Source organism: Cynocephalus volans, chromosome 15 (genome assembly GCF_027409185.1).
Source record: "Cynocephalus volans isolate mCynVol1 chromosome 15, mCynVol1.pri, whole genome shotgun sequence".
Classification (NCBI taxonomy): Eukaryota; Metazoa; Chordata; class Mammalia; order Dermoptera; family Cynocephalidae; genus Cynocephalus; species Cynocephalus volans.
In genome coordinates, this window is record NC_084474.1 from 77162365 (window position 1) to 77187855 (window position 25491).

The 25491-nt window shown below is 37.5% G+C and overlaps 1 protein-coding gene across 1 annotated transcript; it reads right to left on the minus strand.

The window, feature by feature from the left end:
* Positions 1-231: 231 nt before the first annotated feature.
* ZHX1 (zinc fingers and homeoboxes 1) lies at positions 232-22054 on the minus strand. Its single transcript, XM_063079611.1, has 4 exons — positions 21749-22054; positions 15464-15580; positions 4634-7486; positions 232-1767 (listed from the first exon to the last, which is right to left on the minus strand). The coding sequence occupies exon 3, from the start codon at positions 7259-7261 to the stop codon at positions 4637-4639; it is 2625 nt and encodes an 874-aa protein (XP_062935681.1). The 5' UTR covers positions 7262-7486; positions 15464-15580; positions 21749-22054; the 3' UTR covers positions 232-1767; positions 4634-4636.
* Between the last annotated feature and the right edge of the window lie 3437 nt (positions 22055-25491).

The following is a 25491-nucleotide window of genomic DNA, read 5'->3' on the forward strand; positions in this document are numbered from 1 at the left end:
AAAAGAGATGGGGAAAATTCTTAATAGTTATTTACAGCTTAGAGAGTTAATATATTTTAAGGGAAACATAAATATATTCAAAGGTTGCGTTTCTAATACTTGACATTTCAAATTTTGAAAACATTAAAATTGTCAAACAAAACTCAGACCACATTAGCAATGGTTTAAAAAAGAGAGCAATTTAATCATTATAATACAGAGTGCTTTAAGAAGTTTTTAAACGTGTAAAAGAAAAAACAGTTTAGTGCATTCAGTTGTTACAGTCTTTACATTGCTTCTTTTTTAAAAAAAGTTAACAGTAGTATGAAAAAAGCCACCCACAAAGCCAGCTGTCTGAGTGAAGAAATCAGCTAAATTGCAGCATTTTGGAATTACTAATAAAGCTATAGTTAAAAAATAAAAAGTTTATAAAAATGAAAGCAGCATGCATATTCAAGGCTTTTTCATAACATTTCATTAGCTGACAAACATTTAACCAAAAGCTTAATATTTATTATTCATTAAATTAGATAAAATAAACTGGCCAAGCCCACTACATCTGGTCATTCAGAAAAAAACATTTTAAAATCCAAAGCTAATTAAACTGAACATTTCTTATATGAAGAAAGCACATTTTAAAAATTGGTCCTATGGTCACAAAACAAAGGGTCCTTCTCAACATGAATGAACAGCACCAGACTTTACAAAGCTTATAAATTAGTATGAACTTTTCAGTCTCCTGAAATGGCAAGAGTTAACACTTAACACTCCCATGATTCATAAGGGAAAAGCTAACTTTGAATTCATTATGATCAGTTCAGAACTTTTTCTGTATTCACTGAAATTGTCACACAAAGTAGAATTTCACCGAAAGATAACTTCAAAATTCTGATCTGACACCTGTACAAACATTTCTGATTTCCACAAGATTGTAAGAAAACACTATGCATATATTTATGTGATTCTTTTTCACATTTTTTGGTACAACATTTATTTCAGAGTTTCACCCTATCCAAATTCTTTTACCAGTTTCTTTTCCTTCTTCAGTATTAATTATCTTCAGTTTAATAAAAAACAAATCAGCTTCTAATGAAAAAAGTAACAGAAGTATTACAAGTAAAAATAGTGGTATCCATGAATGTGTTTAATGAAAGATCCAATCATTAAGGGCCAGTGATGCCACAAAATCTTATTTTTTCAACATGTGTAAACAGGCTGTTTTTACACTTGAAATTGTATAAGCCCATGCACAACTTTTAATTTTAGTGCAGGGCCTGATAAACAAGACACAGAAATAAATCAGGGTTTTTGTTTTTTGTTCTTTTTTTCCCAGTTCTAACAATTTTTACTCTGCAAAATGTTTGGTCACTCAAAGCTGTAAGCTTAATCACATATCAAAGAATACAGGCAATACAGCCATCTTACTAGACACACAGTATTAAGCTGGACAAAATATGAGGAAAAGCTCTAGTGGTCATGAAACCCCCTCAGAAAGTCTAAGATTCAGAATGTCTCCATCATATCAGAATAAAAATGTACTGTATTAAAATTTGAATTTTTACAAGTTGTTTTTTAATTAGTGTTCTATTTACATTGCAGAACTTCCGCCAACTGCAGTAGTTTAACTTTGGCACAACATTAAGTTCCATTTCTTTTAGGTATTGGATCCTGTTTTTTGAGAGTGTATACGCCCAAAAATGTTTTCAGTGTCATCAAAGATTAGGCCCATTCACAGTAAATCGAACATCTTGAGTTGAAGAGATGACTCTCTTTCAACATTTTAGGCAGCTATAAAAGAAAAACACCATAAAAGTTTTTTTTTAAAGAAAACCATATTTTTATTTTTACTACCTCTAGAAACAAAAACCGATTATCAATTAATTATGAGAATATATCCTCTATATTCTCTTATTAATACTGAGATAACTTGCCACATACATCTTATATAATGCACTAGACTGTGTGTAACTCATATATATACATGTATTTCATATGCCAGATTTGCTTATAAACATTTATAAAACAAACTTTAGTAGGAAATATATATTTCATTGTCAGTATTTGTTATTGAGGGGAAAATAGGATAGTTTAGTCAGGCTCCCTTGACATTTCTTGTAAAAAAGTTGTGTGTGGGTGGAGTTGTGCTAGGCTCACCAGCAGAGCTCACATCTAAAAATAGAGCATGTTTACTCTGCCGACAGCTGCTCAGTTTTTCTTTGGACTTTGCCAGTAGCAGTTGAGTTTCTGAGTTTCTCTTTGTACTGCCTAGCTCCTCCATGTGTGTGTGCTGAATAAAAACTATTCCTTCTTCAACCACGGCTCCAAGGACCTTTTTGCCGGTTACCTAGCTTGTAGCATGTGAAGGGTTTGTGAACAGGCTCAAGGGGTCAGTGAGCTCCAGACTCCAGCTCTAGCTCTACAGCTATAAACAAACTATGAAGTCTAAAGACTCTTGTATTTTTTTTCTATTTATATATAAGAATAGCATGTTCAAAAGATATATATGTACCTCACTTTCTGCAATAACCATTTTTAGAAGGTTTTGGTAACTTTTCTTTGATAAATTAAGCCATGTTTAAATGAAGAAATAACTAGAGGAAACCTATGGCGAATCTCTTATACCTGAAAAATTATTTTATTAAGCCAATGATAACTCACTAATTAATGCATTTTGTAATTTTAGACTTTTGTGTATTTTAAAAGCAAGGCATGCCTCTATATATACCACAAAAGTGCATGTTTAACATACATGATACAATTTTTTGAAAACTGTAGCTTTATGTGAATTTTAGGACCATAATTAGTATCTATTACGATGTTAATATATAATATAAGAATTATCCACACAAACTTAAAGTAAGGTCAAATTAAATCGTACAAAAAAGCTGACGTTATTTTTTGAAGACTGCAATCACTGCAGAAATTATAACAATTCACTGCAGCAACAAATTTGTTGATTTAATCTTGGCTGAGTGCACATTCTTGTGTTTAGCAATAAAAAAAATGCATGTTAAAAATATTTTATGCATCTGGGTCAGAAGAAAGCCTGTCCTGAGGATTTCTGACATTAGGAAATGGAGGGCTGCACTTCAGGATAAAGCTATACAAAACTGTTTAGCTTCCTGTGACTTACAATTATTACACTATGCTCTATAACCTGAAATGAGATTTATGCTGCTTTTATTAAACTAGGGACATTTTTAGTTTCATCTGTTTTTCTGCCTTAAACAAATGTTAATGAAAAGAAAACCTAAAAAAAAAGATTGCTAAGCAATAAGAATAGTGCTTGGCACATATTAAGCTCTCTATAAATAACTGTTAAAATAAATAAAACCAGGGAGAAGACATGGGGGAATTAAGGAAACACTGCGCAAAATAAGAGAGCATAAAAGCAAAGGATGGGGTAGGGATAAAAAAGCCAAGAAAATAAGTAAGCATGCCCATATGTAAAATAATGAGGGTCTATGCCTCCTTTGCTCCCTTACTGTTTGAGGATATTGCAGTAATTTCTGATAGCAAGATGCCATTTGAATTACTGACGGACATACATGAACATTTCAGGACAACTGCATTGTTTTCAAAATAGTGCACTTTTGTCCTGGAACACTTCAAAACAGAGAATAGAAAAGAATAAAACCAAATTACTGAAGTCCAGAAATATTAAGAATTGAAGTCCTAAATCCAAATCAGGTGTCTAATTTGCAACTATGGTGAATTTTAATTAATCTAATCTATAAAAGAATTAAGATTTAAGGGATATGCCAAAACCTTTCAAATTTAAATTATATTTATTTGCCCTTTTAAGACTACACTGATGTATTTTAAACCAAACGCAGTATTTGTGCTGGTAGCAGGTTTGTTTTATATCAAAGAACGAAAAGATATTTTAGGCAATTGAGTTAACTTAATGTCAGTTCTGTTACATGCCTTTTGATCTCTATGATAAATAACGTATATCACAGTTTTCAAAAACAGATGCCACCTAAGCAAACATAAATTTATATATGACCTAGAACAGATCTTCGGTTTTTAATAGAAAAAGATATTGAATAGTTTTAATACACAAAGCATTTTAAACTATAGTTAAAAATATAATAAAGTTTTTGGGGCAATACAATGAAGAAAAAAAGAAAAGATACCCATTTCTACCTAGTTTCCTAAAACTGAGCAATCCCCATCCCTATAGTAAGTCTTTCCTTCGGTATACTTTTCCCCTTCTTTTTAATTTTCGTTTTTGAATTCTTTCCTTAAAAAGTCAAAAAATGAAGCTTTAGTGAAGGGAGGGTTGCAAGAAATACATCTTAGTTTTCTTTAGTTAGTAATTGCTTGTGAATCCGCCCCCCCACTCCCCACCCACCAGTCTCCCTTCTTAGAGAATGGGTAACTTTCCCTTAAAACGAAGTCAAAAACATTTCACGTGAAAAATAAAACATTAAACTTTACATAATAAATATAATAATCATCATATTAAAACTACACATGTAATCATATATCTTTTGGCTTTACTAGTGGCCTAGTCCTCTTATTAGGGAAAAGAAAAACTATTTTAGAAAAAAATATCAAAAGTGAAGATGACCGATACAATAAGATGACACATACAATACTGCTCAAAATGTATGTGGTTGGTGTAGATGTACTCAGATTACAAACTTACATTTCAGTCATCTGATTTAGAAAGCTTCCGCTTCACATGTCGTGGGGGTTCCCAAGTGTCACTATCATCTGTCTCTTCTTCATCCTCTTCCTGGTCATCAATAACTTCATCTTCTTCCTCCTCATTTTCCTCAAATAACTCTATACCTAATTCTGATCTTCTCTGTCTTTCTGCAAACCACTCTCTGACCTGCTCATAGCCCATGTGTGATCTGTTAACAAGTTCATCAAGGTCTTGCTCATTAAGAAATTTGTGCTTCAGGTAATAATCCTTAAGTATTGCAGTTCCAGTTTTAAATTTTATGAGTGATGGTCCCCTGTCCCAGCTGTTCATTCTTTTGCTTCCTCTAGGCCGCCCACGTGGTCTTCCTCTTCCCCGTCCTTTGGGTCTCCCTCTCCCTCTTTTCCGAAGGGAAGACAGACCATTCATACTACTAGAATTGGCACTTTGGTAGTAGTAGTACCATTTCAAGTTTCCATTCTTCCAAGCATAACGTGTGTCCCCAAACCAACTAACTATATCTGTTCTAGCAAGCCCACTTTCTTTGGCCAACTTGTCATACTCTTCTGGTGATGGCCACTGTGTTCGGACAAATGCACTCTTAAGCATGTGCAACTGTTCAGGTGTTTTTTTACATATCTTGCCTGTATTCCCTGACTTAGGTGCACCAGATTCGTCTCTGGGAGAAGTTTCTCCAGCTTCGTCTTTGGAACTACCAGCATTATTTTCATCTATTTCCACTTTCTCTTCCTTTAAAGCTTTTGATTTCTTCTTCTCTGTAAACCAAGCATCGATTTCTCTTCTGGTAAGTTTGGTTTGTGCTCTTAACCTATTTAATTCTTCATCTGTAAGTATGGAGCTGTTGAGAAAACTTGCCTGAAGGACACGAAGCTGCTCTGCAGTTTTCTCTTTAAACTTTTGGGGAGTAAAGTCAGGAAAAGGGTTCCAGGATTGCTTATGCTGTGAAGAAACAACAGTTGGGGATTCTGTGGTTTCATCGCTGGAGTCTATAATAATGGTGGTGGAGGAATCATTGTTGAGATGTAAGCACTGATTACTCTTTGAATTTCTCTGGTTGTACCTTGTGTCACTAAACCATTTTTTAATCTCTCCTTTTGTCAGGCCTGTTATTTTCATAAGTCTGATAATTTCTGAGTCATGGGGGAACTGATTTTTAAGGTAGCTAACTTTTAATTCTGCCAGTTGCTCCTTAGTCTTTTTAGCCCGAATGCCAAATGAATCAGGGCTTACCAATGCAGTTTCATGTTTGACATTTTGAGAAGTTGAAACTGCCGCTGTTGCTGGCTTAGTTTCTGCAATAGGCTGAGCAGCAGGTACCTGACTTTTCTGTACATTTGTTTGATTTGGAACCCCTGCCACTGTCAAGGCTATGGGTGTTGTTACCGGCAAGGTGTTTGCTCCAGCTACTTGAGTAAGTACCAGACCAGGCTGACCAACTATTTGGCACGTCTGTAAAATAGATGGTAAACCATTACTACCTGTGGAAATGTGTGTAGGAATAACAGTTATAGTCTGAGGTACAGTATGAACTGTTCCATTGAATTGTTTTCTTCTTGCCTCTTCTACTTCCTCAGGAGTCCAACTAACACCATGTTTTAGACGTTGAGCTGAAAACCATATCTTTATCTGTTCCTCTGTGTATTTCGCTTGAGCAGAGAGAACTGTAATCTCTGACATCGTTGGATAAGGAAATTTGTTGTAGGTGTTAAGTAAAAGGGGGTTGTTATCTAATGCAGCATTGTAGGTAGGAATGCTATTAACAGGAATTAAGACTTTGGGAATCAAGTTAGAATTCTGCTGAGCTGATACAGCAGTTATCACCTGTGCTAATCCAGGAAGAACTGCTGCTGGGGTCACTACCGTGCTGGCAGTATTTGGATGTATTCTGTTTACAATGGAAGTACTTGTATTAGATTCAGAAGCTGAAGAATTTGGATTTTCTACAATTTCTTCATGATCTGGTTTGATTTCGTTCTCTTTCTCTTCAGGAACATCCTCAGCTGAGTTATGATGAACTGTAATCCGTTTGTTCTCCACTTTATTTTTCATCATTTTCATGATAGGAGTTTTACTGATAGGTATTCCTGAAGAAGAAACTTCTGTAGATTCTGCTTGCTCTGCATTCTCCTCTTTAACAAAACTACCATCAAAAGTCAGATCATTTATTGTTTGTTCAAAGATTGTCTGGTTATTACGTTTCACCATAGTCAACTTAAAATTCTCTTCTCCTGGGTGATACTTCAGATTATGCTCAGAAAGTGCATCATACCTTTTGGTAAGAAAATTGCATTCGACACAAACATACGATGAATTTAGCACGACATTGGGATGCTCTGAATCCACATGAAAAGTAAACATATTTAGATCTGGAGTTTGAAAAGTACAATATTTACATTCATAGCCACCTTCAACTTTCTTATTTTGCTGATTGTCAGAATCCACAGATTCATGAACTTCTTCATCACTTGACATACTCTCTGCTCTGGTGTTTTCTATAGGTGTAAGGACAGGAGGACCTTCATCCAAATCTGATATCAACTCAAGGTCTGGATCCTGTTCACTGGCAAGGACCATGCAAGGTGTTGTTGATTTTCGCCTGCTTGCCATTCTGATGTTACCAGGAAAATCTCAATGGTGACTAAAAAGCATTGAAGCTTAAAACTGTTCAGTATTCTTCATTTTAAAACAATGGCTTTTCGGTCTTCAAGTCCATTTTTGTGCTCAACAAGTCTCATTAGCAGCTTTTTCATGGTGCAATCAAGTAAAGAGCTCATTGTTGGCAGAAAAAATACTGCTGAACTGCTGAAATTTTTGAAGCACAACTCCAATCACCTACATTAAAATAAATTTTAAAATATTTTAAAATGCGTGACTATGATCTTTTAAACAAATCATATTTATATTTCACTTATATGAAGTTGCTGGATAGCTCAGTTATAAAGGTCTAGAAAAAAACAAGAATAAAAAAAAGTTCTCTAAGGATCAAAATAGATGTCTCCAAGCCAACTCACTAAAAGTCATGTACTATGTGCATGGGTCAGACCCAAGCTTGTATATGTGAATTTTTTAGCCAGCTATATACTAGAAGGGAAGGGAGAAAGGGCCTGCTTTGGCAATCACACTATTATCAATGTGAAATAACTATCTGTTAACAAGGGAGGAACTTTAAAACTATAAAAAGCAGTCACAGATACTAAAAAATGATGGCAATTAAGTATATAAGAAATTCAATTCATCACTTATGTCCTCTTCTTCCTACTAGTCTTAGCCCCAAAGCGTGCTTAAGTATGGCAAAAATAGCAAAGAAGGAAGATGAATGAGCAAAGTTTCAGAAACGTTATTCTTAATCATTCTCTACAATGCTACCAGAATTTATAAGATACGTGTAATCACATCAGTCTCCTGATATGGGTTCCCAGTGCTGAAAGAATAAAGTTCAGACTCCTTAGGGCAACATATGGTTCCCTTTACAACCTGGCCCCAACCTCACTTTTCTACTTCCTTTCCTGCCATCTTTCTCCCTCCTTTTAGTTCCTTATGCTTTAGGCACACCAGAAATGATAGCTGTTCCAGGGACACTCAATGCACTTTCAGACATTGACTCAGGCCATTTCTTACACTTGTTTGTGTACTTGGTGTGCTGATCTCTCTGCCTGCCCTACAGATCACCTTCTCCCTTTAACTTGGTCTCATCTCCTCCCCTATTTATTTTCTAGTCTAACACTCAACACTTACTGTATTGTAGTGAGTAATATTACATTTCTGTCCCCACACCCCTATCCATAGCTGTGGTCTCCTTATTATAAATATTGTGTTCCATTCTTTTTTTAGTAACAGCTTTATTGAGATAAATCAAAATCTCTGAAACTCTGGATCCAGCCAAGGACCTTTCTTCAATCTCATGCTCTCCCAGCTGAACTGTTTTGGCTGACATCTCATCTATGTCTGTATCCCCAGTGCATACAAGAAGGCTGTACTCAAGTAGGTAATCACCACATGTTATTAAATTGAACTGTAATGACTAGGAAAACAGGCCTACAAAACTTAACAGGGCCTGAGGCATCACCATAGACAACATGAGCTCAAATATCACAATAATGACCTTAAATTGAGAAAACGTAAGTCATATGCATACAAATACATTTTTAATAAATTTAATATAAAACTTTGGTGCTAAATTAGTTAAAATTTGTGTGTTTCTGAAATCTAAACCAAATTTAAATGCATAAAATGAATGTCTCACTTATTCTCCATCACAAATTAGAGCTATTTTCATCTCCTAGCATCATCCTTGTTCTAGCTGAACTGAGGAGAAAAGAGTTTGCTTTAAAGATTATAAAACAAAACCAGACCCTATGAGAAAATACACTGACTCAGTAAAAAGAGAAACATTTTTTGGAAATAGAGCTGTCCAAAGAAAGAATGCCCTAGGGCCGAGCCGGTGGCGCACTTGGGAGAGTGCGGCGCTGGGAGCGTGGGGGCGCTCCCGCCACGGGTTCGGATCCTATATAGGAATGGCCAGTGCACTCACTGGCTGAGTGCCAGTCACGAAAAGAAACAAAGAAAGAATGCCCTGACTTTGAAGGCTGTAAGATCCTCCTCACTGGAATTATTCAAATACAGAGTATACTTCCATTTGTTGATCCAAGCAGCAGATGGAAAGTCATACTAAATGTCCCTATAAAGAGCATCAGCTTAGTAATAACAGTGGTATCAATGGTCCAAATTCCTACTCTCGAAAGTGTCATTCTTTTTTTCTATAAAACTCCTTTGATTTCTAAGAGATTATAAAGAAATCACTGAAATTTAAAACTATTTCTTAACTAAATGTTAAAAACTAAGTTAATACCATCACCTAATCAAATAGGGGTCATCACTATTTCACTTCGCATATCAAGAGATCTGTTTGATCATTATTTGTTATCAGAAACTGGGAATACCCCAAATAGCTCTGTCTGTCTAAGTGGAAAAGTAATAAATGAGCAGCGCTCACAGTTTGGACAGTAAAGGAAAACTGTTGAGAGGCAGGGGAGTAAGCTATTTTGTCACTATTATTTTCCTGGAATCCAAAAGAGACTCTACTTAATGGGGGTCAAAGATAGACGGTTTTTTTCTGAGACAACCTTTCCTTAAAGTGGTGGTTTTCGACCTTTTCGTTTTAAGCAGGGGAGCCCTTTCTTCAAACAAAATACTCTAAGAAGCCCCACTGCCAAACAGATAAAAGGTAGCTGTCTGGCTGGAGGAGGCAGAGGCTAAACTATTCCCTCGTGGCCTCCCAGGGATCCCACACTCCCCACTTCCACCTCTGAGGGGTTCCGAAATGTGCCTGAAAGCCTTTGCCTTAAAAGTTAAATGCTTTTAAGACAATATCTCAGTTTCTTCAAAAATCCTTCTCACCATACCACTGCTGAGCCATGAAATATGAAAACGAACCTAGAATGAATTGAACGTGTCCTTTACATTTGTTTCCCTGTAGAAAGTAGGCCTGGGCATCTGGGGGTAGAGCACAGTAGCCAGCAGTAATAAAAGATACAGAAAAGAAACCTGAGCAGCCATGATCCCTTTCTTCTGGCTCTCCAGCTCTCTGGGTTAAACTTACTTTTTTCCTTATCTAGCATAAAAATAGGAATATATATAAAAAATTTCACAAGCTTAAATATTTTTTGCTGAAGTCATGAAAAGTATAAAATACTCATACATTATATTAAAATCTAGTGATATACACCCCAAATTGTGCTTTTTCCCTTGAAAACACTGGCACTGGCAATATTTAAATTTAAATCTTTAGTAATGCAAAAGACTAAAAATCTGACTACCTTGGATGTTAAAGAATGCTCCACCTCTGGTTACTTGTACATCCAACCACATAGACCCGAGAAATACTCTTTTCTCTCTATTCCTAAAACTTTTTGCTCACTATTACCTAACTTCAGGTTCTCCATGACTTCACTAACAAAATCAGGATCAGTGTATTATTTAACATATTTCTAAAGGGAGACTGAGAATTCCCAAGAGAGCTACAAGATTTGGTCCAATGGCTCAATTCTGCATAATGTGTATAGTCTAAAAATAAATCAAAGGGCAAACAAAAGTATACTCAGGGTTCTTATCATAATTTTGGAGGAAACAAGGACCTTAGTACCCCATTTTCACAGGAAACAAGGACCTTAGTACCCCATTTTCACAGAAGAAACCCAGGCCCAGGGTAATTAATTCACAGAGGCATTGCGGTATAAGGTAAAACCACAGGTTTTGGAGTCATCTCTATCAACTACTAATTAGGTAACTGGAAAAACTACTCAATTTCAACCTCAGTTTTCTCACCTATAAAACCAAGATTCTTCAGTTCAACAAATTCATTCAACAACTACTTGTTGAATGTCAACCATGTGCCTGGTACTGTTAGATACTACAGATATAGTGGTAACCAAGAGAGACTCTCTAATCTGTCAGGTATTAGCAATAGAGCAAGTAACTGGCAGTAAACAATTACTTAGAATAACTGTGATCAATGCAATAAGAGAGGAAGTATCAGGAATGGTATGAGCACACTGCAGGAGGCTTCTAGGAATAGCGGTATCTACCTCAGAAGCTGATCAAGTAAAAATGTTTCCTTCACGTACTCTGACATGCTGCTTTCCAGTCCCTGAAAAATTCTTTCAGGAGAAAAAGAAATATCATTATTTAATGTTATACACTCTCTCACTCACTCTTTATGGTTTTTTTTTAGCAATGTAATCAGCTGACAAGGCACACAAATTGAATGAAAAAGCAGAAGGAGTACAAACACAGAATAAGAATTTCTACAGTGTGGTTCCCATTCATCTCCCTTTGTCGTTAAAGTGCAATGGGGCTGGGACAGGAAAATTGCTATAAAGAAATTGCTATTAGCTGACAGGCATCTCATCCTCTATTTGAAGGTCAACTAAAAAACAGGACTCAAAATCAATCTGGAAAACCTTGCACTATTTACCGGTAAAATGGGGTTAGGGGTCAATTGCACAACTAAGTGCCAGGTGGTATGGCAATTAGAACAAAATTAAAGTTAAGTCTGCCAATAAAAGAAAAAAGTATGCTCGAAATGCATCCAGCACTGTAAATGTAATTACTTTTGGAAACTGGAATCAGTTAACCTTTCAGTAGAGAAATATGTTAAAAAAAAAAACCCTGATCAAATCAATTAATTTTTATACTGCCATTAAAAATGATAATCAATAGCCATTTACTAAATTTTTTAAAAATCAGAACAAAATTCATATATTAATTATAATAACTGAGGAAAAATGTGTGCATGTGGGCAAAGACTAGATGAGCATATATAAAAAAAATTTTCACATTAGATTATGGGTGAAATTTTGTTTGTGATATTTACAAGTTTTCTCTAATATTGTTCTAACATTGCTTTATTATAAAATACAACAAACAATAGTTTCAAGGTCTTAAAATTGCAAATGGACTAAAATATTTCTATGGTCATTTGTCTCAAACTGGAAACAAAGTTTCCTTTCTATTTTTAAGACAAAAACATGTGCTACATAAAGGTTTTTCTGGGGGCCCAGGATATCTAATCTGTCAGAATGTAAAGCATTCTGGTATATTCCAGATATTTTTTGGAGTTGCTGCCCCTGCTCTGAGAAATCAGACTGGTTCTAAGAGCCTCTGAGATCACCCATGGATCTCATTGTAGGGTATAGATCTGGCCAAGCCAATAGGTCTATCTGCAACCTGGCTCTTCTCCTGAGGGTAGGATACTCCCCACCTAACTCATGATTCTGAACTTATTGAAATAATTACAGTAAAGTTTCTCTACAGAAAAGCATTTAATGAAAGCAAAACTTATTTCATCGCGGTATAAAGATTTTGGCAATTCTTACAGAAGTTCTTCTTTTATGAATGCCTGTTTGGCTCTCTACTATATCCCCAGGGCCCAACAAAGTGCATAATAGGGTTCCAGTAATATTTGCTGAAAAAACTTTAAAATATATCTATAGTGTGTATTACAACATACATTTTACTTCACTAAATTAAACATTCACAGAGGGGCTATAAAAAACAATTGTGTGGGCCGGCCTGTGGCTCACTCGGGAGAGTGCGGTGCTGATAACAGCAAGGCCCCGGATTCAGATCCCATATAGGGATGGCGGGTTTGCTCACTGGCTGAGCGTGGTGCTGACAACACCAAGTCAAGGGTTAAGATCCCCTTACCGGTCATCTTTAAAAAAAAAAAAAAACAAAAACCAATTGTGTTTGCTTTATAGTACATTACTTTCAATGGTAAAACTCTTACTAATAAAAATTACCTTAGTCATGAGAATATTAAAACATCCTCAAATCTAAAATATTCTTTTAATCAAAATATAGCAATGAATATTCAGCAATCATTTACTAATACCTAAAATTCTGTTGTAATAGAACAGTCTGGGCCGACCCTGTGGCTCACTCGGGAGAGTGCGGCTCTGGGAGCGCAGAGGCCGCGGGTTCGGATCCTATATAGGAATGACCGGTGCGCTCACTGGCTGAGTGCAGTGTGGGTAATGCCAAGCCAAGGGTTACGATCCCCTTACCGGTCACACACACACACAAAAAAGAACAGTCTTATGTAAGAATAGTGTATGTCTAAATTTGTGGACTACTTAAGCATGAAGCAAGGGAGATAAAAACATTCAAAAAATTATTCCTATAGTGAAATTCAGGAAAAAAGAACATAGTTCCTGTAAAGGTAGCAAATGCAAATTTGCACTGAGAACGATTACCTCTCTGTTCCATGAGAAAACTAAATTTTAATGGTGTTCTACTACACTTTTTAAGATTAAAAAATAAGTCCTCAGTGTAATACGCCATAACAAGTTAATGGATTGTTTCAAATTCTATGCTGACTACTAAAAAAAGTATAAAAAATTTTGTAATTAAGCAGAGCGTAACTGCATTGAATTTCCAACCCTCTATTTTTTTTGGCTGTCTTGTACTTCAAATTAAATGATTAACAGGTAACAGTACATTGGCCTAGTTAGCCATAAAAGCATGTTATTTTGGTAAGGTTTTATGTGAATGAAACAAAATTTTTTACACCAATTCTGGGTCAAATAAGAACATTTTGAAAGTACTATAGCTTTTAAGGATCATGTTAGCTTTGACCTAGCATCAACTAAAAAAAACTGTTCTTAGGTAGCAAAAATATACATGCTGAGAATCTTTTGGCATCGGCATTCTCACACACACACACACACACACACACACACACACACGCACGCACGCACGCGCGCGCACACACACACACACACACACACACACACCCACCCACCCTGAGAATTCTTAGGACTCTGTATTCTATTTAGTTTCACTTCTCCCTCTTTGAGTCAGAGTTCTGTTTAACCAGCTGAAAATACTTACTGTTATACGTTTGTATTCAAACTAAAAGTTATAAACCCATCAAAATCATAGAATGCCTAAGATAATAATAGGAACAAAGAATAATGCGGTCAGATTAAAACAAAGGGTGTCCATTGTGTGAAAAAGTGGATATCTCTACCTGTTTTTTTGGACCTGAGAAAGCAGACCTTAATGACGCTCAAGGCTAAAAGAGAGATCAAAGTTGTACAGATTTCTCCTGGCAAATTCTGACCCCAGATTTGAGGAGTGAAACATCTTTTTGAAAAGTCTCTCTCTAGGCCACTAACATCCTAGTTTTCTACCCCCTGCTGGCATGTAGGTAGGTATGTAATACATTGAGAGTGATACATAAATTAGCACTATCATTAAATCTCCTAAATTGTGAATAGTTTGTGACTATAATCCAAAAGTCATTTTCTGGTGAAAAGTTTCTCCCTACTTTTCTCAAGGAGGTGTGTTAAGTTTTTCATAGCCAGTCTAACACAAGAATGCTATTCTTAGTTCCAAGTGAGATTATCTTTGAAAGGCTGAAAACCATTCATCTATTATCTTCCCTATTTATAAAATAAGGTAACTGTTACCTACTTCACTGAGGATATAATCATTTGATTTTTAAAAATGCTTTGAAAGATAATAGTAGTGAGTATTGGTAATATTGACTTAAAAGAACTCTACCAATTTTTTAAAAATGAAAGTGAGCTACCACATTAACGGTTATTAAACCTTTCCTACTATTTTCTGGAATCATATAAAATAACAATTGCACTAAAGTGTAAATATTTCAAACATAGTATGTAATCTAATGCTTCCTATAAAAGCCTATTAATTAGATAGACAAAATACAAATGAAATTATGTACAAATATACTCAAATATTTAAATGGTTAAATAAAAGTATTTAATTATTACTATCCTAATTATTATAACTATTATTACTAACCTATATATTGAAAATATATATAATACATTAAATTGTTCTTATAAGTCTTGAAGCACTTTTCTAGATATAGGTAAAAAAAAGTAAAATTTCTAGATTAATTTCCCCACAGTAAAGGTCCCTGCCTTCATGATGTTCATCTGTCTTGTTTACCTCTGTTATCATGGCACCTGGTATAGTGCCTGACACACAGCAGATTTCAGCAAGTATTAATTGAAAAATCAATTATAAATAAACCAGATAAGATTTATTATGAAGTGTGATGTCTCCTTCAAAATTAAAGCAGTCAGTACTCCTATAGCTTTTAAAGTTTTCAAACTTTAATACTTTTAATACATTAAGAAAAAATTGTTAAGCACATATCAGCTGCTTTTTAAGGAAAGCTTAAAACTTTAAAACTTTAGCCAAATATAGTATCATGAGATCTAAAGTGAGTACACTGGGTACCTGAGCTTTACCACACCAATACAATGAAACACATACTTGCCATAGCTTCCCCAGCATTCTGTTCTTTGAAATGGAAGGGTATCCCTTCAAATTAGGTGGTGTTTTGCTCAGGCCATCGTTACCAACAGGTCCAAAGAAGCTATCTGTCTTCTCCTACAAAAAAAAAAAATCATTTTATTATTCTAGATATGATTTAGTCTTAGGAGATTTTAAAAATAAATGTAATTTTGAAAAAAAAATTCCTCATAGAAATTTTAAAAGAACCATCTAAATGCCAAACTCAAAACTGGTAGGAAACACAAAATTTTAAGCTACACATTAAACTATTAGACTATTTTCAATAAAATTTCAAAATGTAAATATACACAATCTATAATGTGAAAATTGAGATGTAGAAATTGGGAATTCTTGAAAATCAGTATACAAAGTTATGAAAGGCAACTAACTTAGTTAAACCAAGAGTTGGCAGTAGGTATACATGTGTATGTGTTTGTACATAAACCTACTGATGTTTGTATCCTAATTTACTATGTATTAATTGGAACGAAGAGGTTTATTAATGCTGGCAACACAAGCCAGTAACAACTTAGATAAACTAGTGGTACTCTATGACATGTTGTTATCCAATAGAATGAGTGGTGTCTAGTTTCTGCTAGAAACCTACTCCCAAATGGCTTTATAGTAAATGAACTATGAAGCATTAGTATTGTGCAAACAAATTGGAAATCATTCTCTGAAAATTCAGATTGATGTCCAAACAAAGTTGTTATATTATCCAGAGTAGTTAAACCAATCAGGAAAATTTAATAAAAACTACAATTGCTTCTGGTATGAATAACAGTAAATAATGCTTTTGAAGGGATAAAGTATTTTAGTTGTTATTCTTTAGGCACTGATACTCTGTAAATCACAGTGAATGAATACTAAGGAAGATGGTTTTCCTAAAATACCTTATCTTTTGATTCCTGCTATTAGTACACACAAGTTTATGAACAGCACTCTCAAGTCAAGAAATAATGTAAATACACTAATCCTCTAGTAAAATACTTCTAGGTGAAGTTAAAGCTTAGGCTAAATAATTACATAATGTTTTCATGAAAAGCAAAAGAGCATTTTCCTGGTAGGCCCAGTGGAGCATCCTGTTATCTCTGTAGCCTAGGATTCTACAATTTCATTTCCTGCTATCTCCTTGTTCAGCCACTCCTTAGCTATCCATCTACAGGATATGGACTAGAGGATAGGAAACAGCTGCCAAAGAGAGGAGATTACTTTCCAAAATGAATTATTAATATTGTAGGAAATTGGTAACCTATTTCAATCCATTCTTCAAGCACACTGTAATTGCAAGATGTTTTACCGAATGAGAGTCTCTTGAGAAGATCTGCCAAGATATGTAAAGGCACAAGGCAACTACAGGAACAACAAATGAGCTCTTTAGTACTTCTGAATGAAAATCACATTTGCCTGATGATATTTCAGTTCCTGATATTGGGATTACATTAGAACATTTCTCTCTAATTCAAAAAAAAATTTTTTTAATTTAAAATGAACGAAATTCAAAAATTAAAGAGTTCATCTCAACCACGTACATTATATAATAAAACACAACAAGTTGTTCTGGCAGTAGATGGATTATAAAGACCAAGAACCTGGGCCCTGGAACAGACTGGGTTCAAATCTGAGCACTGTCACTTACTAGTTACGTGGCTTTAGATAAGTGACTTAGCCTGTCTGTGCCTCAGCCCCCTCATCTATAAAGTGGGGCTAATAATAGTACTTAATAGGGTAGTTCTGAGGATTGAAAGAAGTAACGCATGTAAAATTTTTAAACGATTTCCTGATACTTAGTAAGAACACAATGAAAGTTAGTTCTGACTTCTATTTAAGGTATTAACTTTAAGTTACATAACAAAGAGTCTTTGTTTAAAATTTGCTAAATGTTGACAAATTATAAAATATTTTAAAAATCTGGTTAACAATAAACAAATACACTTTATTTTCAATTTTATACCTTTAAGCATACTAAATAATGCTGAAGTAAACTGGCTTTAACAGATAGACATAAACCAATCATAATTTAATCACTACCACCCCCGCCCCCTGCAACACACACACTTTCCCTGAGAGCCTCAAAATGGAGCATTACTATATGACACATTTTAAGGGGTATTTCATAGAACTAACAAACCTCTGCTATAAATTATCTTATCAAAATAAAGAGAAATTGTTCTCTTCTCACCATCCCTCCCCCCACCACCAAGTATAGTCTATGCCCAGCAAAGTTTTAACAAACTTCTTTTTGACAATAGTGGATCGTAAAAAGGAACAGACTTCGGATTGAAGAAAAATATAATTATGAGTGAAGTGCTTAGAAATGTCAGAACCTCCTACCTCCTTTCATTTCTCACAACAATCAAAAAAGGGAAAGAAAGACCTTTAGGAAGGGGAAAAAGAGAGTCAGAGATCATATGGGAAATACAAAAATCACAAAAATTTAATGACAGTTGTTATTTTATTTAAAATAATAAATATGTATATAATACGGCTATCATTTTAGTACTTTAATTTTTTTAGATAAGCTCTGATAATATGATTTCTTAAAAATCTAAATCTAAAAATGAAAATAAAAATTCTGCATTAAAAATGATTTATTCCTGGCCAGCTGCCAAAAAAAAAAGAGATTTATTCAATTGACTCCTTTGAATAAATATCATTCTTAAACTGCTCTGCTTGTATATACTTGTTTTCCAAAGTATACCATCATATTTGTTTAGGCCAAAAGTATATATCTATTATGTGTCTTTATGTAAATAAATATATCTTTATGGTACTTAAATACATATGGAAGGGCTGGCCTGTGACTCACTTGGGAGAGTGTGGTGCTGATAACACTAAGGCCACGGGTTCGGATTCTATATAGGGATGGCCAGTTGGCTCACTGGCTGAGCATGTTGCTGACAACACCAAGCCAAGGGTTGAGATTCCCCTACCAGTCATCTTTATATAGGTAAAAATAAAATAAAATAAATAAATAAATACATATGGAATATTGATTACACAAAATGCCAAGATTAAGTATCTTTTAAGACCAAACCTGGCAACTACATAAAAATTTACATATTAATATTTACTTAGATAATAAGCTGTATAAAATATAGATCTCCAAAATGTAAACTCAAGTGTATATCCAGATCAGTAATCTAAATCAGCAAGGTAGGTGATACAAATGTGGTTACTCATGACTACAAATATATCAGAGTAACAAGGATACAATAAAACATATCAGTAATATTATACAAACATTGGCTCTTATTCAAATGCTAGTATCATAGTTTTTTTTTTAAAAAGAAATACAATTTAAATTACTTTTGAAATTACACAGGATTATTTAAAAGGAACTTAGTTTGAAAAAATGTATATTTAATAGTAAATGTGCTTACCATTAAATAAATAAATGGTTATGATGGTTTTTAAAAATGTATAATACTGGGTATTATCATAAAAAGTGCAATAGATAATTCCAAATACCTCCCATGTCGTGGCGGTTCCCAAATGTCACTATGATATTAGATAAAAAACTAGCTTAGGTACTGAACTTTTGACACTGTTAATATTCAAGTAAGTAGAGTCTTTTGATCCCAAATACACAATGCTGCAACACAAATAAAAGGGTTATTTCCTCAGCTACCTTTCTGGTCATTTTAATAACATTAAGAGAACTTTCATTTAAGTAGTAAGCCATAATTTACAGCAAACTGTCTCAAATATTACATTTTGTGCTCAATTAACATAAGACAGAAAATACATAATAAATCATAACATCATCTTTCCAAAATCTTCAAAATGAACCACCTCTCCTATGCTATTAATTTAATTAATAATTATAAAACTTTATTCACATTTATTGAAAAAAAACTTACAAGTATCATTTAAGGTGAAATAATCGCTACATCATTCATGAACTACCCTTCAAATCCACCGAAATAGTAAGCTCAGCTATAAGAGAAAGAAATGTACTAATGAGCGTTCACCAGCACAAGCACATTTATGTTTTCAGCTTTAGCATATTTTCAAACCATCTGGCATCAATGCCTCTCTGGTTCTCCCAGCCTAATCTGTTCAGAATTGAATATAAAACTAGAGCTACAAGCACTTTGGGGAAACCAAAGAACAGCACACACGTAAAATAACGTTCTAAATGTGAAGCTCTAAACTAGTTTATACTTGAACTGTATCTTTACAACGCTCCCATTGAAGGGTTAATGCTCCTTTGAAAACACAAGAACGGTTCAACAAATTTGTATGAATTATAGCTATCAACAGTTACCCAAGTCCTACATTCCTTTTTTCTCATTTTAATCCTGACTATTAAAAGCATTTGAAGAGGTACTTCTACAAAAAAGATTCATTGATAAATGAAATGCTATCATTTTTATATTTAAAGGACCCAAGATTATCCATTTCACTTTGCATAAAATTAGTCTGCTTAACCATAAAATGCTTAGAGGAAGGAGAGAAAAACTAAGAGGAAAAATATTCATGAAAACCCTTTTCATGTTCTCTTACCATATTATTGTCATTGGCAGCACTCACATTTATTTTGCTTAAAATAAGGAGTCTGAATTACTACTTTAGAAATTAAAATAATCTATGGATATACCAGGGCCAATATCCCTGTCAGAACCAACTCCTGTTCATCCTCACTACCAGCATAAAAACAAACGACTTTTTAAGGATAATTTTTCAGAAACAAAGATAATTCACGTAGCACCATATAACATAAGTTAAAGCTTTCAGACAAAGACAGAAACAATGACCAATACCAACAAATCTAAAGACGCACTCAGACAGTCACTATTCCTGGAGGGGTGGGAGGGACTGGAAGCTGCTTCTTCCTCCTAACCTTGAACCACTGTATATTTCCCAATATTCTGATTTTCCATTTTCTGCTGCCATACCAACCTCTAAGAGAATTGCTTCTTCCGTTCAAGTTACATGAAATCCCAACCTAATCACACCATAAATCTTCTATCAGTAAGCGTTTCGTTACATTTTTCTCCCAAAGATTAGCTCTTCTCATCTTTTTTAACGAGCCGAGATGAGATGACAAAAAAGCGCTGTGGAATTCCGGCTCTGTCCAATCTCTTCTCTATTTCTCCTTTATCACCCCCATTCCCCCTTCCTGATGCCCCTGCCCCTACCTGACGCCTTCCCTGAGGCTTCGTCCTTCACTGCTCTAAGCTAAGAATATCAAACGGAATCTTTTCCATCTCTGGGGATTGGCTCCTACTGTTACCCACGGAGGGGAGAGGAGGGGGAGACGTACTGAAACAAAGAATTTCAGGACCCTTTACCTGGAACTTTGGTGGAAATACTCAGAAAAAGGGCATCGCCGGGGCTCTTCTTTCCTGCCATTAGACCCCATTCCTCTCCTGTCACCCTCCCAGCCCTTCATTCCCCTCAAGGAATTAGATCGTTCCCTTTAGGCCCTAAACCTTGGAGGATTCCCCTGGGTCTGCACCCCGAGCCCCAGCTCACCCCCCTTCTCTCTACTGAAGGGGTTAACATTTCCATCTCCTTTAATTAACTTGTCCCTAAATCCCAGGGCTTCCTCAAAATCGTAATGTAGTTTTTAAGAAATCAACTCTGAATTCCCCTCGAAATGGAGGTACAGCCTGGACCCTAAATGGGTGGACAGCCTTCCCTGCACTGGGGATACAGTCTTTCCCCGGAGGCTTTCCCCGGATTCCCACCCCAAAGCCAGTGCGCTCAGCTCCAGCAAGAGACCCTGTCCTCACTCTCAGGGAGACTGAGTCCTCCCGAGATGGACACCCGCCCGGAGGGCATCGCGCCTGACCTCCGCTAGGACCCCAACTCTGCGGGGTCCTCCATCCCTGCGGCGCCCTCCCCCAGGGAGACCCAGTCTTCATTCGCCTTAGCCACTCCAAGTTGCTAGATCCTCTCTTAAACAGGGGAACAGATTTTCTCTCCCAGATCCCCCTCCGCCCCCAAGCTCCTTCCACGGCTGCAGAAAACCCGAGCGCGCGAAGGCGGCTGTGGATCTGTCCCTCCGCGGTGACTCCCCTGACGCGAGGCAGGCCCCGTCCCTGCCCAGCCCCGCGCCGGGTCCGCCCCGCCACCCGCCACCGCGAGCGATTTCGGTCCCCAGGGTCTCTGCCCCGGGGCCGCCCTCCTCCGGCGGCCCTCGCGGCCCTCGCCTTTCCCGGCCGGCCGCGCTGGCCGCGGGCTCTGCCCTCCGAGTTCCCACCCGCAGCCCGGGCGTCCGGGCCGGCTCGTCGCGGAGCCGGCTCGCTCTGCTACCTGCAAGGGCCGCCGCGCCTCTCAGCGCCCCGCCGCCGCCATCTTGCATCTCAAACCGGCTGCACTTTTCAGGGAGTCAACTCTGACCTGTGAACCCTAAACCCGGAACCGCTCGGCGGGTCCGCAGACGGGCCTGGGCAGCTCTGCGACCCCGCGGAGCGTGAGGACCCGGGGTCGGGGTGCGAGGAGAGACGGCACCCCAGTGACCGTCCGGGGGCGGAGGGGAGGGGAGAGAGCCGACCGAGGCGGGGCCCTCCCGCGCGCGCGCCCTCCGCGCGCCCCCACCCCGCGCCGCCCCGGGCTCTCCACGCCCGGACCCTGCAGCTCCCCTGGGGTCCGACCCCGGCCCCCTACCCCGGGGCTTGGCAAGCCGCGGGAAGTAGGGAGCTGCCCCACCCCCTGTCATCAAAGCCCCGCCCCGTCCGAGTAAGCTCCGCCCCCTGTCAGGAGAGTCCCCGCCTTCCCCAGGTCTCAAAACGGCCCCTCCCCTTGCCGGCGATAGCTCCGCCCGCTGTCGAACGAAGCCGGGTCTTCTCTCGGGTCAGTCTGGAAGACAGCCCCGCCTTCGCGGCGCTCCGCCTTCCTAATGTCACAGCCGGATCGTGAGAGGTAGACATGCTCTCTTCCACTGAAACGCCCCTTGCCATCATGAGCCCCATCTCCTGGTGGCCGTACTACCCAAGCCCCGCCCCCTTGAGCGGGAGCCCGCCCTACTTTGAGCGGGAGCCCCGCCTACTGTCAGTAGAAGCCCCACCTTTCTGAGGCCAGTAGCGGTTCGTTGCGTCCCTTTTCAGCTGAGCTCCGCCTCGTCTTGCCTCCGGGTCCCACTCCACCACAAGCCGCAGCTCCACCCGCGGCCACCAAAAGTTAAGTTCAACCTCACTTTGAACCACCTCCCAAATCCTCTTTCCCCTGCTCGCGAGTCACTTACTCCTCTGGACGACTTTCCTTTCAAGCCGTGGTCTTCAAATCCCAGGAGCTTTCATGTGAACCAGCCCCGCAGCGGGGACTAGCTAAGGACCCAGGCTTTTGGTAAAACCGGGCGGCGTCACCACCTCCCCACCTCCCCTTCCCTTCACCCCCTGCACCATTGTTAAAATGAAGAACACAAACCAAAGCAGAGAAGCGACTCACCCTTGGGCTACTCCGCAGATTCACGGCCCTGGACGTGTGAGCGCTCTTTGGCGCCTTGATGTTTATTCCCCGCCCCCATCCCCATCATGGACCCTTCGTGCTTTGACAGCAGTGCTCCACTGAGCCACATTAATCCTAAAATATGCAGCTGCTTGAAGTGAAAACCTGATTACTGAAATCAATGTCCACCAGCTTCTTTTTATTCGTAGGTCTCATCTTAGAATCCTAGAACTTGTGATGCTGAGGTACTTAAGCATGTCATACTCAAAGCCTTGTATTTACAACCAAAAATTTAACACCACTTTATTCTCCTGGAATTAAACTCATAAACTACCTATACAAATACTTTCAAGGAACCAATGAAATGTTCTAATAATATAAAGGCGTAACAAGAGAAAATAGCTTATAATAAAATACTATACTGATATCAATAGAAATTATAAAACAACAGGTAAAGACCACAATACATATACTCTGGCACCGATAAGAGAACTACAAGACAAAAACTGCCCCCACAAAATTTTAATACGCCCCCTAGGGGCAGTACTGTGCCCACTGAGAACCTTTGCTTAAGACATCTCTGAGGAAAGGAAATGCTTCAAATACTCGTACAGAAATTCATTCTTTTGTTCAGGCATCTAATGACTAGTTTTTTTGAGTACCAGTGTATATGCCAGGCACTGTAGGAGATGTAAAGCTGAATTAGGCAATATTCCTGTCTTCCAGGAGCTCATAGCCTAGTAGCCAAGCAAAAAACATGAGTATAAAAATGTATCAAAAGTGAAAGGTGAGAAGAGATCAAGGAGATACATAAGAGCCCTTTAGGAATATGGGCTTTTGAATTTAAACTTCTCATTCACCCCCCTTCCTCCTTTCCTCTCTTCCTTTTCTTACTCCGTCCCTTCCTCGTCCTCTTTCCGTCCCTCTCCTGTAGCACCCGTTTATAGTCATCTCCTTCTCTCTATGTCTCCCTGGTTCACTGCCCAATGCTGGCGGCCCAGAATCCTCTCAATTTAGGGTCATGCCCACAGGGCAATTCTGTCCAGAAAACAATTTCAATAGCATAGTGCTGAGAACAGCGTCCTTAGCTGAATGGCTGCCAGTTATTTTATATCCTTGTACAAAGCAAGACTGGTATCATCATCACTCAAAAACACTGGTTACAGACTTAAGCAGTATGAATGTTTAGCATAGCAGATTGTGCCAGCCCACATAAATCTGTTTAGAGATCATGCTCACAGAGTAACTTGTTTTTATTAAAATAAACTCATTTATAAAAAATTGTAAATATGACTGATTTTAACAGCTGCATGGCTCTAGAAGTAACTTTTTACCCATGGATTGGCACACTTAGAAGAGTCTAGATTTTTTATGCATATATTTTGCAGTTTGTCATACACAGACTGGTATGGCAAAACTTCAGCACTGTTAGAGATGAGAAGTTGTTCAGCAGGTTTTAAAAAGCACAGCACTTTTGCTATTCAGAGCCTCTTCCACCTTTGGAACAGTGAAAAAAAATATTTGTTGAAAACGAACAGCTTTGAATAAAAAGTTCTGAGCGCTGGTGTCATCTGAAGAGAAAAAGGCTTCCAGCGGCACTTTTTGTAGTAGTTCCCTTCTGTTATTATTTTTCCTTTTTCTACTTTTTGTGAAAAAGTCTTTTAAAAAACATACCATAAAACAGACCAGTCAAAAAGACATCAAACTAAGACACTTTAAACTTTTAACTATAGTGAGAACTTGAGAATTTATCCCTGGTGAAAGGATACCACAATTTTCTCTAATAATCGCTACCTTAGAAGGTGAACAAAAATGTTCCTGCTAAAGTTAGTTGAGGCTGAACAAACCTCCAAAGTCAATTTAGGGCCAGGTCATTTCCTATTCCTCTTAGTGCTTGCTCTTTGAAAATAATGATGTTATTGATAATAACAACAGTAAAAACAAGGCGATATTCTTGGCACTTGTAAGATGCCCTCCCCACTCCACTCCTCCCCTTTCTGTACGTAGATAAGACCATCTAGAAAGACATTTCAAAAAGTTTGTGGAAAAATAGAATTAAAAGATAATACGAATCTTTCTATGAATTTTTTGAAGACCCTTTATATAGGACTGTAGATGCAAAACAAGAAAAACAGAGAAGAAAATCTGATTTTCCAGAATTTATTCAAGGAAATGTGATACACTTTATATTTTAATCATGGTGTCATCTGAGTTGGCTCATTCATTAATATGGAACCCTATTCCCCACCAAAAAGTTTAGTGGATATGTCAACACTCTCTCTCTGAAAGAAAAAATGGCAGTGCATCTCTTTTGACCTAAGTCTTAGGACACAAATAACCCTACGGGAATACCTAACTAGAAAGCAATACTAGAGTGAGAAAATGCAGTGAGTGATTCATTGTATTTTAAAGTCTTAGCAGAGGAGTCTAAGTAGTAGTCTTTAAACTTTAATGTGCACGAAAATTATTAAGGAAATTTGTTTAAAAATAGATTCTCACATCCCATTTCCGGGAGTCTAATGCAGTGGGTCTGGGATGAGGCTGTGAATCTGCATTTGACATGCAGTTGGTGACCCTTATGTAAGTGAGCTGAAGACCTCACTTTGAGA

Coding starts and splice junctions, on each gene's coding strand:
- ZHX1 (XM_063079611.1), bottom strand. CDS start 7,261: ATGGCAAGCAGGCGAAAATCAACAACACCTTGCATGGTCCTTGCCAGT.